This window comes from Camelina sativa, chromosome 14 (genome assembly GCF_030686135.1).
Source record: "Camelina sativa cultivar CO46 ecotype springtype chromosome 14, ASM3068613v1".
NCBI lineage: Eukaryota > Viridiplantae > Streptophyta > Magnoliopsida > Brassicales > Brassicaceae > Camelina > Camelina sativa.
This window is the reverse complement of record NC_141893.1, coordinates 7620256-7632790: the sequence shown is the minus strand read 5'-3', so window position 1 is coordinate 7632790 and position 12535 is coordinate 7620256. Positions and strand designations below refer to the sequence as shown.

The 12535-nt window shown below is 36.3% G+C and overlaps 4 protein-coding genes across 8 annotated transcripts; 2 read left to right on the top strand and 2 right to left on the bottom strand.

The window, feature by feature from the left end:
- Nucleotides 1-418: 418 nt before the first annotated feature.
- On the bottom strand, nucleotides 419-2341 carry LOC104740470 (ESCRT-related protein CHMP1A). Of its 4 annotated transcripts, none has more exons than XR_015579438.1 (4): nucleotides 1831-2341; nucleotides 1263-1545; nucleotides 710-795; nucleotides 419-624 (listed from the first exon to the last, which is right to left on the bottom strand). XR_015579438.1 is itself a non-coding variant. In XM_010461077.2 (2 exons), the coding sequence occupies exons 1-2, from the start codon at nucleotides 2153-2155 to the stop codon at nucleotides 1259-1261; spliced, it is 612 nt and encodes a 203-aa protein (XP_010459379.1). In that variant the 5' UTR covers nucleotides 2156-2318; the 3' UTR covers nucleotides 1102-1258. The 4 variants fall into 4 exon arrangements, 1 of the variants encoding a protein (XP_010459379.1); XR_015579439.1 differs by having other exon boundaries at nucleotides 419-596; nucleotides 1831-2316; XR_015579437.1 differs by having other exon boundaries at nucleotides 710-791; nucleotides 1831-2316.
- Nucleotides 2342-2880: 539 nt separating this feature from the next.
- Nucleotides 2881-8158, top strand: LOC104743361 (serine/threonine protein phosphatase 2A 55 kDa regulatory subunit B beta isoform). 2 transcript variants are annotated; one of them, XM_087483247.1, is made up of 14 exons: nucleotides 2881-3441; nucleotides 4289-4392; nucleotides 4487-4582; nucleotides 4669-4788; nucleotides 5037-5216; nucleotides 5513-5604; nucleotides 5870-5988; nucleotides 6136-6259; nucleotides 6469-6592; nucleotides 6693-6761; nucleotides 6844-6935; nucleotides 7035-7112; nucleotides 7211-7278; nucleotides 7360-8158. In XM_087483247.1, exons 1-14 carry the CDS (start codon nucleotides 3324-3326, stop codon nucleotides 7494-7496), a joined length of 1521 nt encoding a protein of 506 aa, XP_087339373.1. In that variant the 5' UTR covers nucleotides 2881-3323; the 3' UTR covers nucleotides 7497-8158. The 2 variants fall into 2 exon arrangements, with proteins under 2 accessions (XP_087339373.1, XP_087339372.1); XM_087483246.1 differs by having other exon boundaries at nucleotides 2909-3441; nucleotides 5037-5219.
- A 1215-nt stretch (nucleotides 8159-9373) lies between these two features.
- On the top strand, nucleotides 9374-11070 carry LOC104740469 (inorganic pyrophosphatase 2). Its single transcript, XM_010461076.3, has 4 exons — nucleotides 9374-9674; nucleotides 9784-9905; nucleotides 9993-10194; nucleotides 10435-11070. The coding sequence occupies exons 1-4, from the start codon at nucleotides 9525-9527 to the stop codon at nucleotides 10816-10818; spliced, it is 858 nt and encodes a 285-aa protein (XP_010459378.1). The 5' UTR covers nucleotides 9374-9524; the 3' UTR covers nucleotides 10819-11070.
- Nucleotides 11071-11643: 573 nt separating this feature from the next.
- Nucleotides 11644-12383, bottom strand: LOC104740468 (PRA1 family protein F1). Its single transcript, XM_010461075.2, has one exon. It carries the CDS (start codon nucleotides 12310-12312, stop codon nucleotides 11764-11766), a length of 549 nt encoding a protein of 182 aa, XP_010459377.2. The 5' UTR covers nucleotides 12313-12383; the 3' UTR covers nucleotides 11644-11763.
- Nucleotides 12384-12535: the final 152 nt, after the last annotated feature.

The following is a 12535-nucleotide window of genomic DNA, read 5'->3' as shown; positions in this document are numbered from 1 at the left end:
GCATCATTGTCTCCATAAAAAAATATCATATTAAAATAAGCAATTCATATAATTATTTATATCTATTTTTAAAAAAGTTGAAATTTGGTGACCGATTTTATTTTTTAAATCTATGTGTTGTAATCAAATAATTTTAACACGTGAAAATATAACTGTTAATATAATTGTAATTGTTGATATAATCTTTACACTAAAATATGTACATTGTCGTCTACTTATGTTTTTTTATCGTCTATATTATTATAGTATGTTAATAAGTATGTTAATAATCATCATCATGTGCATCCTTATTAATAAACGAAAACAATTGACGACCAATCTTTTGTGTGATTCTCCCACTAAAATGATGGAGTTTCTGAAAGCATCTTTAACCCCTTCATAATTGTTGTTTTTTTTTGCAGAAAATATAGATTCGCACTTTTCTATTTTTCCACATCACTATTAAAGTATTAATAATATACACAAAATTTAGTTGATACAAGTGCGTATAAAGAAATAGATAAAATAACAACGACCTTGAATGGTTCGACTACGCCAATCAGATGATACTGATACCTCAACTTACAAATCCTCTTCCCATCCCACCAAGCTGCTGTCTGCAGCACCATCCGTTCAACCACAAACCTAGAATACCGCAAACACCATTAATAAATCTAAACGCAAACTACATAACATTCAAGAACCAGTATAAAAACTCTGCAAAAAGGACCTTCTAGCATTATCGCAGAAACTCTGAGTGGGCTTCTTTTCACTTCTGGCATCCCCAACCCCCTCAAATGCTCTTCCATCCTCTATCTGACAATCATAACTTGATATCAAAATCCTTTTATGGACCTAGAAATATTGGTGACAGTACTACCAGAAAGATCATCAAAGGTAATCAACACTTGTGTGGGTTCTTCAGTCGATCTGAAACATCAAGTAGTTAATGAAATTTCTAGTGCTAAAGCATCAAGTGTTCAATATCCGATGAAGTAATTCCTGTTCTTGCAACAAAAGCAGAAATGCAGGAAAAAAACTGATGTGTGAACTGTGAAGTAGTATATATGATGTCTAGATCAGGTAGTAATGTAGAAGCAAAACATGCTATGCTCTAATATCTGTGTAAAAGCACACTCAAGTGTTTATATAAACAAAAACATATTCCAGAGTGAGCGATATACACAAACATTCCCATCACGTTCAGGGATTAATAGTATCAACATGTTGATAGAAGTAGATTCCAAACACATTTTGTTTGTTTGTTAGGTTCGTTAAATTACCCTCTGGCTTTAAGCTCGGCGAGTCTCCTGGATAAATCATCCTCCTCAACTTTCTCTTCAGTCTTGGTAGGAATGGCATGACCAGCAGGCTGAGGCAGTCCAACAGAAACTTCAAGACCGTAATCATCCGCTACTTGCTGCATCAAGCTGTTAACTTCTCCCTCTGGAGTCGACAATGAAGTAGAGCCAGCCATTGCGTTCTCCATGAACTCAGCTTGAACTTCCATGTTCACAAACTGTTTCTCAAACGAGTCCATTGTCTCTGACATCTTCTGTAAGTTGCCTGTTGCAAAGACCAACATATCAGAAGCTGAAAATCTGAGTTGCTACAGGACAATGTAATCACTCAGTCTATTTTCTTCTCCCTCCATACTAAACTTAACAAAAAGAGAGCAATCTCTGTAACCACACACACACTACTTCAATTCAAGCTATTCCATCAAAACCAAACCATAAAGGCATAATTTTTCAATCCATACTATAATAATGCTAAGAGCAACAAAAATGTAAGTAAATTGGATCAAAGAGAAGAGATTATATAATGGGAAGTACGAATTTGTGAAAATACCGGTGGCAAGAGAAGATTCGAGGGATTTGACAATGTTAGTCATAGATTTGGTGATGGTGGCCATCTTAGCCTGAGTATCAAGGCGAGCAACAACAGCGTCCAAGCGAGAGGAGAGGCGAAGGTAGTTCATCTGCTCGCTGCGCTTGCGAATAGCGTTCTCGGCATAGATCCGAGCACCATCCATGTTACCTTTCTCAATGGCTTTCTTCACCTTGAGCTTCTCCGACTTCTCCTCTTTCTCGCACTTCCTCGATTGCCTCTGCAGAGACTTTGACGTAAATTTCAATTCAAAGATTTGGTTCATCAGCTTGTCCGTATTACCCATATCGATCCCTTTTCCAAAAATAATCGATTCTTTGATCAATCGGCAGAAATTAGCAGATCGGAATAATTTAGGGTTCTTTCGAATTTGGGATAAGCTCTTTCTCTCTCTCTGAAGCGCGTGTTTCTTCCGCAGGAAGTGATTTGATTTGACTACTTACTTTTTAAACGAGGAAGCTTCTTCTTTCCTATAATATCGAATTGGACTGTCTGGTTCAATTATTCGGTTATATCCGGTTTAGTTTATTAAATTACACACTTTTTTTACTTTCTTTGTAGTTTCAATTATGTTAACCAACCAAAAATTGATAAAATTATTGTGGTTTGTACTGGTTTAATCTTTTTTCTACCGCTTGGGTAATCTCAAGAGTTAATTTTTGACCCCCAAAAATAAAACCAAAAAGTTGGGTTGAAAATAGTCTAAAATATGGAAAATTAACTGTGAGAAAACTAATTTTGTTTTAAGTGAAATTTTTATAATATTGTTCTTGCAGAAAGAAAAACAATGTGCAATGGAATGATACTGTAATTTGGGGAAAAAATAATAATGATTTAAGTAGTACTAATTATATTTATACATTTGCCCCCATCACATAACAGTGGCACCTCCACCATTGACCAATGGAATGCGGATACATATGTCACCGTCCACTGATATTTTACCGGTCTAATAAAAAACATCACCGCTTGTATCTCTAACAAATACTTTAGAATCAGGACAAAAACATTATAGTATTATTTAGACATTAACTTATATGATTTGTTCCTTCATTTTGGTCTCCAAGGTACCCAAAAATAAAAATAAAAAAAGTTGTAATTACAGTTTTGTCCTTTTAGAGAGAGAAAAAGGTGAAGGCGTTTTTTTTTTTCTTCTATCGTTCCTCCATTTTCTACAGAGAGATATCAAAAATTCCATTTTTTCTAGAGAGAGAGAGAGAAATATAATCATCGATCAAGTTGCTTCTTCAATCGCGAGAAGGAAAAAAAAAAAAAAAAATCCATGAATAAAACTATGGAATGGAATGTGAATCAAGGGATTTGGTTATGGTGATGTCGCGATCTTCGATTCGATTCGGCGATTGAAAGTTCCAAGCTCAGATTTCAAGCTCGGCTTTTTTTTTTTTTTCTTAATTCCTTCCTCTCTGTTGGATTATATAACTCGAGAAGATAAAATGAACGGTGGTGACGTTGCCTCTTCCTCCGCCGCTACTAGTGGTCCTCCTCCGTCTTTAGACTGGCGATTCTCTCAGGTCTTCGGCGAGCGAACCGCCGGAGAAGAAGTCCAGGAAGGTAATTATTGTCTACGCCTTAATAGATTGCCAATTATTATATATTCGGGGGGGGGGGGGGGTGATGAGTTTGCTTCTCTTTTTTTTTTTTATTAGATCCTTGAGGAGTTAAGGGTTTGATTTGTGGTTTGGATCTGATTTGGATGATAGGGATTAGTGAGTATTATTTATTCCTCTAACTGTGACTTTGATTGCACTGTTTAGTAGGGTTTCTAAGTTCTGTGACATTTGGATTCTAGGGTATTTTGATATCAGAGCATCTCCGTTCCTTTAAGTGACTCTTGTGAAGTTGGATGCTCTCACTTTTGTACAAGTTTTCAGCTCATTTGTTGATTTGAATCATCTTATATGGTAATGATAGTGTTTAAGTTGAGATTTGAGGGTAATCTAGCTTGAAGCTTTTGTCTGTTCAATGCACATAGCCATGGATACTGTATCCACTGGTAGAATGCTTTCTCAACTCTTAAAAAAAACAGCTAAGAAAATCACATGAGGAATTGTGTTTTTGAGCGACAAGTGTCAAGTGTTATCAGTGGTCATGCATTTTCGGTTCATGAATTGGATTTTGTAATATTGAGTTAGTCTATATCTGCTCTCTTCTGCCTGATGTGACTTCCGGGAGTCTGATGATGTCACTAGGTTGTCTTCAGAGATACTTCCCATATGAGATAAATTAAACTGCTCTCATGTTAGTGTATGTAGTCTTCTTTATCGGTTTATGTTCTCTATGTTATGGAGAAGTATATACTAGGACTAGCGGCATTTCAAGGCTATTATGTTTTTAGCTTCTCGTATTTAGTGGTGACTTCTGATGTAACGATTTCTGTTTGCACAATTTTCTTCCGCAGTTGATATCATTTCAGCCATCGAATTTGATAAAAGTGGAGACCATCTTGCAACTGGTGACCGTGGGGGCCGAGTAGTTCTTTTTGAGAGGACAGATACTAGAGATGTGAGTTTCTTTTTTCTTCTGCAGGATTTATATCAATCGTCTTTCAAAAAATGTTTTATGCTGAAATGCATTATTGTGCATTGTTACTTTCCAGCATGGAGGGTCCAGGAGAGATCTTGAGCAGACAGATTACGCAGTCAGGCATCCTGAGTTTCGATATAAAACAGAATTTCAGAGTCATGAACCAGAGGTACATTATAACTTCACCATATTTTACTTACGAGTAAATTTTGTTCCTTGTGCTACTCTATAAGCTTGCTCTTCAATCTGTTTCAGTTTGACTATCTCAAGAGTTTGGAGATAGAGGAGAAAATCAACAAAATTAGATGGTGTCAGCCAGCAAATGGTGCATTGTTTCTGCTTTCCACAAACGATAAAACCATCAAATATTGGAAGGTGCGACATCTAGATGGACTTTTATATCAGATGACTACAAAAATATAGGCCATTTATAGCAATTCCTTTCTGTCTAAGTTAATTTTTGCGATCTTGTTTCATATGCTTTACAGTGTAGTAATATATATGGTGTCATGTAGGAAAATGGTCTAGAAACTGCTAATTTATGCTTTCAAGACTCCATGCAAGCGAGAGAAATAATTTTTGTTTTTTTACTCTTATAATTTGACTCATTTGGGATCAAACAGGTACAAGAGAAGAAGATCAAGAAAATTTCTGAAATGAATATTGATCCATCGAAAGCAGAAAGCTCAAGTAGCCCTCCTCAATTAGTTGCTAATGGATTGCCTGCCGATAAAGCACATGGCTACCTGAGCAATGACTTTTCTTTCCCGCCAGGAGGCATTCCATCTCTGCGTTTGCCTGTGGTAGTTGTACTCGATGCAATATATTTTTCCTTTTCTATTGGGTGTCAATTGAAGTGAGTTTTAGTTTCAGGATTCTGGAAACTAAATGCATATAGATATTAAGCCTGTACACTATTTTACTGGAAATTGTGGATATTTTCGTCATGTTATTGATCCTGCTACTTGAGTTGTGAAACGTAGGGAATTTACTTGTGGCCTTGTTCCTTTTGTCGTAACCAAAACTCAGTACCAACTTAGTGTCATGCATTAGTCAATTAGTACCTTGCTTGAAATAATGGGGCTTTCTGCATATTTAGGTTACTAGCCAGGAGACCAACCTTGTGGCTAGATGCCGAAGAGTGTATGCTCATGCTCATGATTACCATATTAATTCAATCTCAAATAGCAGGTAATCGTTTTCCCTCTGGTTTATGTTCTACTTTTGATGTTTCTTTAACACGTATATGTTGCCTTTCTCCTTTATCTTTCCATCTCAGGAAACAATAAAAATATCTAACATATTTTTTACAATTTTATTTAACATGTCTATTCGTGCTACAGTTCTCTTTGACAATTTTTTTGATCCTAAATTTCACAACTTGGACATATATACCTTTCAGCATGTATGCATTTTTTTGTTCCTTCAATAATGTATCATTCCCCAAATTTTATAGTGATGGAGAAACCTTTATTTCGGCTGATGATCTGCGAGTAAATCTCTGGAATTTGGAAATCAGCAACCAGAGTTTCAATATTGTTGATGTTAAGCCCACAAACATGGAAGACCTAACTGGTAATGCTATTTTCCTTATTCTGTTAGAAGTTATTTTTTATGGTCTTAACATTGAATCATATGGCAAGAACCTCCTTGCTTTGAATGTGTTTCTTTCACTTTTACTGGTTGTTAAGCATGCTTCTAAATGATACATGGTCCCTGCAGAGGTAATTACATCAGCTGAGTTTCATCCTATCCATTGTAACATGCTCGCATATAGTAGTTCAAAAGGCTCCATCCGTTTGATTGATATGCGGCAATCAGCTCTGTGTGATTCTCATACGAAATTGTAAGTATTGTTCTCCTTAGCCTTTATCGAAAAGGGTAGTCTTTTTCCGGACATGAGCAGGTTTTGATATGTATTTAACTCGTGTACAGTTCTAAGTAATAAGTAGGTTAATTTCCAATCTTCCTCTAATCTTTGTCAGAAAGGACTTGGAATTGAAGATTATTAGGGTAAAGTTTCAGACCACTGACCATTGTTGCTTCATATCACAGATTTGAAGAACCAGAAGCACCTGGGTCAAGATCGTTTTTCACAGAGATAATTGCGTCAATTTCAGATATTAAATTTTCAAAGGATGGGAGATACATACTTAGTCGCGATTACATGACGCTCAAGGTTTGAAATCATCGGGTTCCCATGTGTATAGTTTTCTGATTGTGTGCCAATATAGGTCTATTCTTCTTTCTAATATCTTCTGCCCTTTTCGACGTTTCAGCTGTGGGACATAAACATGGATTCTGGTCCAGTCGCATCTTACCAGGTTCATGAACATCTGAGACCAAGGGTAAGAGCTTTTTTTCTATGGCTTCTCTTATTTGATGATTCTGTCTTGGAAACTAACCAAATTATGTTTCACCCGGTTGCAGCTATGCGATCTATATGAAAATGACTCCATCTTTGATAAATTCGAGTGTTGTCTGAGTGGCGATGGATTGAGGGTAGCAACAGGTTCCTACAGGTTTGTTGCTTGTCTTCTGGTCATTATTATACTTTTCTATCTTGTATAAGAGAAGAACAACTGGCCAATTTTATTAAGCTTAATTTTCGAATGAACCAGCAATTTATTCCGCGTATTTGGAGCGTCTCAAGGAAGTACTGAAGCTGCAACTTTGGAAGCTAGCAAAAACCCGATGAGGTAAATCAGGAAACAGAGAACATTGATGGTTAACCTTAACTCATAGAAGTATGTATTGATCAATTGCAAATTTTTTGCATCAATGGTCTATAATTTAGGAGGCAAATCCAGACACCTGCAAGACCTTCCAGATCTATTGGCAGTATGACACGCGTGGTTAGACGAGGTTAGTAGTCGCAGTAACTGCAAGATCTTTTTCAACTTTTACTGTTTTCTTGTGGAGTAAAAACTTGTGTTTTGGACGCAGGATCAGAGAGTCCCGGAACAGAGGCGAATGGGAACGCATATGATTTCACAACTAAGTTGCTTCATATGGCTTGGCACCCAACAGAAAACTCAATTGCTTGTGCAGCAGCAAACAGCTTGTACATGTACTATGCATGATTTGGGGAGAGAAAGAGAGAAGACAAAAACATGGAACCAGCTTGCTCCAATTTAACTTTCACCTTTTTCAGGCTCTCTCTTCCCCCTTTCTCTTTCTATCTCTCTCTCTCTTTTAACTACCAAAGTCATGATGTAACCAGAAAAGGTGTAGTAGTAACAGAATTATGCTGTGACCAAAGACCAAAGCCTGACCAGTCACTGCAATGGAGTCCACGAAAGAAGCAACAGTAATCTTTTCAGGAGTGTTAGAAGGTAAATTGTTGGGTTGGGAAAGAAAAGAAGAAGAGACCTTTTCTTAACAGAAGGGTAATGTCTGAAATATCCGAACCACCCCTCCTACTTAGGTTGTCTTTTTTTGGGTTGCAGAAGGATACTTTTATTTTAATTTTTTTAGTTTCGATTCTATTACTCTCTTTTTTTCTTCTTATTTTTAAGAAACAGCATATGGTGTGTGGGATTTTTTTTTAGTATGAGACCATTGGGAGGGATGTGCTTCAAATTTGTTTATTGATTCTTTTGTCATATCTTCTTCTTCTTGAACACCACATATGGCTTTTGCTACTTGTCTATTTTTCAATTGTATCTTTCGGACACCCCTTTTGTGATTTTTAACTTTTTACCCACAATAAAAGAAAGGAGCTATCTCCTCAATTCAGTTATCATCGAATACACTTTGCAATGCGCTTTGTGTAGCAAGTAACTAGAGTGTTATCATCGACTAGTAGTGGTTTAGATATAAAGGATGTGATAAATATATAAATGCCTACCTCAAACAAGTGTAGAGAGCAACACACGTAATTTATTGGGTTTCTGCTTAAGAAAATGAAACCATTAAACTAAGTGGATGGAGTGAAATGAGTCATCCCTGTAATGGATGTTCGTGGTGCTACATATCTATAACGAAAAGTATAGTATATATTATATTCCTTTTTTCTATATCCTTATACTTAGCCCTACTTATACTAATGTTCTAAAGACATTAGGAAGAGGAATGAAAGAAACCTTTTTTTTTTTATGCGGATCTACTGATAACGTCCGATATAAAAATGTATTATCCTATAGAGATATAGGATTACACACACATTGTTTTGTTGTCATGTTGAGACTTGTTTGGTTAGAATACCTTTTTAATTGTTATAGAAGAAATATAATACAGACGATTATTGAAAGATGTGGCCACCCAAGAAAAGATGACGATCCTTAACCCCAAGAATATTCTTTTTTGCTTAGATTTGCCGCTCAAGATTCCTCCCAACCTTCCTCGCTACTCGCTAGTGCCTTCCGATGGAATTCCAATAATACTATTATTGATCCAATGTTTGAGGTTAAATTTCCTGGTTTTAACTTTATTGCTAAAGTGTGTGACCTAATCGATAAAGCAACTAATCCTATCCCATGCACATTCATATTTCTATTCCAATTTGGCATCAATATCAGAATTTTTTTAATTATTTTGATATAAACCAAAACTACTTCTTACAACAAATGAATAAACAATATTTTCATTGCAGAATTTATTTATTTCGGTTGAGTCTTAAAAGAAAATAATCCTATTTTTTTGGCTAACAAAATTTATTTTACCTTTAAATAAAAAGAAAACGGATGAATAGGTGGAATATTCTTTGATCTCATTTTCTTCCCGTGTCTTCTCAACTGCCTAAATCCCACTAAATAAAAACCTTAACAAAGCCAAACTAAAAATAAAAAAATACCCATAAAATGAAACCAAGAGACGTCAACACCCGTCGGATTAGCTTACTTATTCAATTCAATGATTTGACACTTATCAGATCCGACGGTTAAAAATAAACAGCGTATCATATCAGATTAGGATTCTCATTAACCTTGAGTCTGAAGGTAAGTAATATTCCAATGGCATCTTCCAAGAAATATACCTGTACGTCTCTCTCCTCTTCACCTTCCCCACTCATATATATATACATCTCGTTTTACCACTCCTCAATCCATAATCACAAACACAGAGATCGAAATAAAACCACCAATAGAAAATTTCTCAGATCATATAATATGATGGCTAAGAAGAACAATATTGTGATCGTCTTCGATTTCGACAAGACAATCATCGATGTAGACAGTGATAACTGGGTCGTCGATGAACTTGGCTTCACTGATTTGTTCAACCAGCTTCTTCCAACAATGCCTTGGAACTCTCTCATGGTTTGTTCATCCATCTTAAATTAAACTCCTAATTACTTACTCTGTTTCGTTTTCTCGAATCGTTTATTAATATTCTTTGTTCATCGAAAATTCTCTTATTACATAACAGGATCGTATGATGAAGGAGCTTCATGATCATGGCAAAACCATTGAAGAGATCAAACAAGTCCTGAGAAGAATCCCTATTCATCCTCGTGTCATCCCTGCCATCAAAGCAGCTCATGCTTTAGGGTAAACATTCATTATATCTTAATCTTCTTTCTATGGTTCAAGAAAAGACTCACGGTACTGAATTATGCGTCATCCGACATTAATTAGGTGCGAGCTGAGAATAGTGAGCGATGCTAACACGTTATTCATTGAAACGATCATTGAACATCTCGGGATTAGAGAGTTTTTCTCTGAGATCAACACAAATCCAGGAGTTGTAGATGATCAAGGTAGATTAATAATCTCTCCTTACCATGACTTCACCAAATCTCCCCATGATTGCACTCGTTGCCCTCCTAACATGTGCAAGGTACTGTTACACTATATTTCCATTAATAATTTCTTATATATAGAGATTTGATTTGATTAGTTCAAATCTATGATTATTTTCTGTATTTTGATATTTGAGAAAGGAAGAAAACAAAAAAAAGTGATCGTGCCAATTGTCATGTAAAATATGTTATCTTTGATTCTGTTATGATCAAGACATGTCATGTACGCTGAGTCAATTTGTTTCCGGTGCTAAATTAATATATTTTCATTTATATAGGGTTTGATAATTGAGAGGATTCAAGCTTCTCTAACTAAAGAAGGGAAGAAGATGAAGATGATATATCTTGGAGATGGTGCTGGTGATTACTGTCCGAGTCTTGGACTCAAAGCTGAAGATTACATGATGCCGAGGAAGAATTTCCCGGTTTGGGATTTGATTAGTCAAAATCCCATGTTGGTTAAGGCTACGGTTAGAGACTGGACCGACGGAGAAGATATGGAGAGGATATTGATGGAAATAATCAACGAGGTTATATCATCGGAGGAAGAAGAAGATGAGGAGAAGATGTTGAGTTCTGATATTTGCAAGATATCTGTCGGCATTGTTCATGAACCTATGGTGCCTCTTGCTCTTCAGGTTCCTCTTAATTTGGTCAAGTAACTGATATGCAAAGAAAAAGGAGTTGAAGATTTTTTTTTCTTTTTTTTTTCGAAAATATATATACATATTCTTTATGCAATCGATGAAAAATATATGTAAAAGATGCCTAAAGTTGAATGGTTCATGCACGTACGTAGGGTGAATTATTTTGGACTCTGTTGTAAGAGAGATTTACTTCGGAAGCCTAAAAGGCCTTCCGAAAGCTTGTGTTTAACTTGTGTTTTTCAAGTGTGGAATATCTTAACATTACTATGATTCAGTAGCCAAAACGCTAGAGCTAAACAGTTTCCGCACAATAAATATATAAAATACTTAAAACTTGAGTTTATTTTTTTCGTACACCTATACGATATTTAGATAAATGTTTTGAATAAGAAAGAATGTTCGTTTTCAAAACGTTGAACCGTGAAAATTGGTGGTATACAGTGGTCCACATCCAAAAGATCAAGCTTTTAGAACAGTTCAATTCCAAGATCGCCTCGCCTAGTTACACTCTGTTAGCTTTAAACCAGACCAGAGTTGAATCTACCCTGCTTAAATACACATTTTCACTACATCAAAATCAAACTAGACTAATGACCTAAAGTAGGTTACAGTCACCCAGAGTTGAATCTACCCTGCTTAATTAAACTAGGTAACAGTCTTACAGAGAAAATCGATAAATCTTGACATAAGTTTTAGTGTGACGAAAATTCTTAATCTACTAAAAAAAACTTTTACGAATAGTCGGTACGATTGTTTTGTTATGTTAGTTCTATTCTTTAACATCATACGACTCCGTTTACGTACGTGATTATAGTTTTGTTGGGTTTTACACTTTTACGATTCCATGTTATAATATGTAGTCATCATATAAGGTCATAACGTAACATACGTAACTAAATGCTCATAATTAAACAATCATGCTCATAATGCGAAATAATCTAACAAATGACGATCATTTTCTTAGGGGTTTAAAAGACTGGTTTCTTCGTCGTTTTGGTGATACAAATCTTCAGTTTTCCTAACAGCTGCGTGAGACAACACAGCCGCCGTACCGGCCACGATGGCTACCGCGATATTGAGCTTAGCGTCGGTCAAGAAAAGGATCGAGAGAGTGAGAACGGACATGAAGATAAGTACAATACGGTGGTCGATGTCGCGGTCGAATACAGCGAGCGGTTCATCACGGAGGAAGTAGAGAAAGAGCCACGCACCTAGCAGGGCGAGTAGGATTAGGAGGGAGAAGGGGTTCCAAATCAGACTGAGGAACACGGAGAAGAGGACCACTATGGTGTAGTTGGTCTGGAAATAGACGGTGTTGGCTCTGACTCTGGAGATCACGGTGGCTAGTTTGCGTGGGAAGTTGAAGGAACGGAGGTCGAGCATTTGCTTCCAAGGGCGGCGTGTGGCAAGGCCGGATCTTACGTTGTGTTGGTTGTTGCCGCGGGTGATGTACTCGAGTTTGGGGGCTAAGTCGTTAGGCGCCGTCGGATTGGTGCCGTATGTTGTCATAATATATATTGTTTATGCCTTTCTCTTTTGTGTTATATGGGAGAGAGCTTATTTTTGCTGCTAGTGTGATGTGTTTTGTCTGATATGTGAAGAGAAAAGCTGTACAACTGAGAGGTTTTATACTATATAAAGTTTAATCTAAAAAAAAAAAAGGAAATTTTGCACCCACACCTACTTTCTACAAAAGTATTCATCATTACACCTACTTTTTACTATTCATATA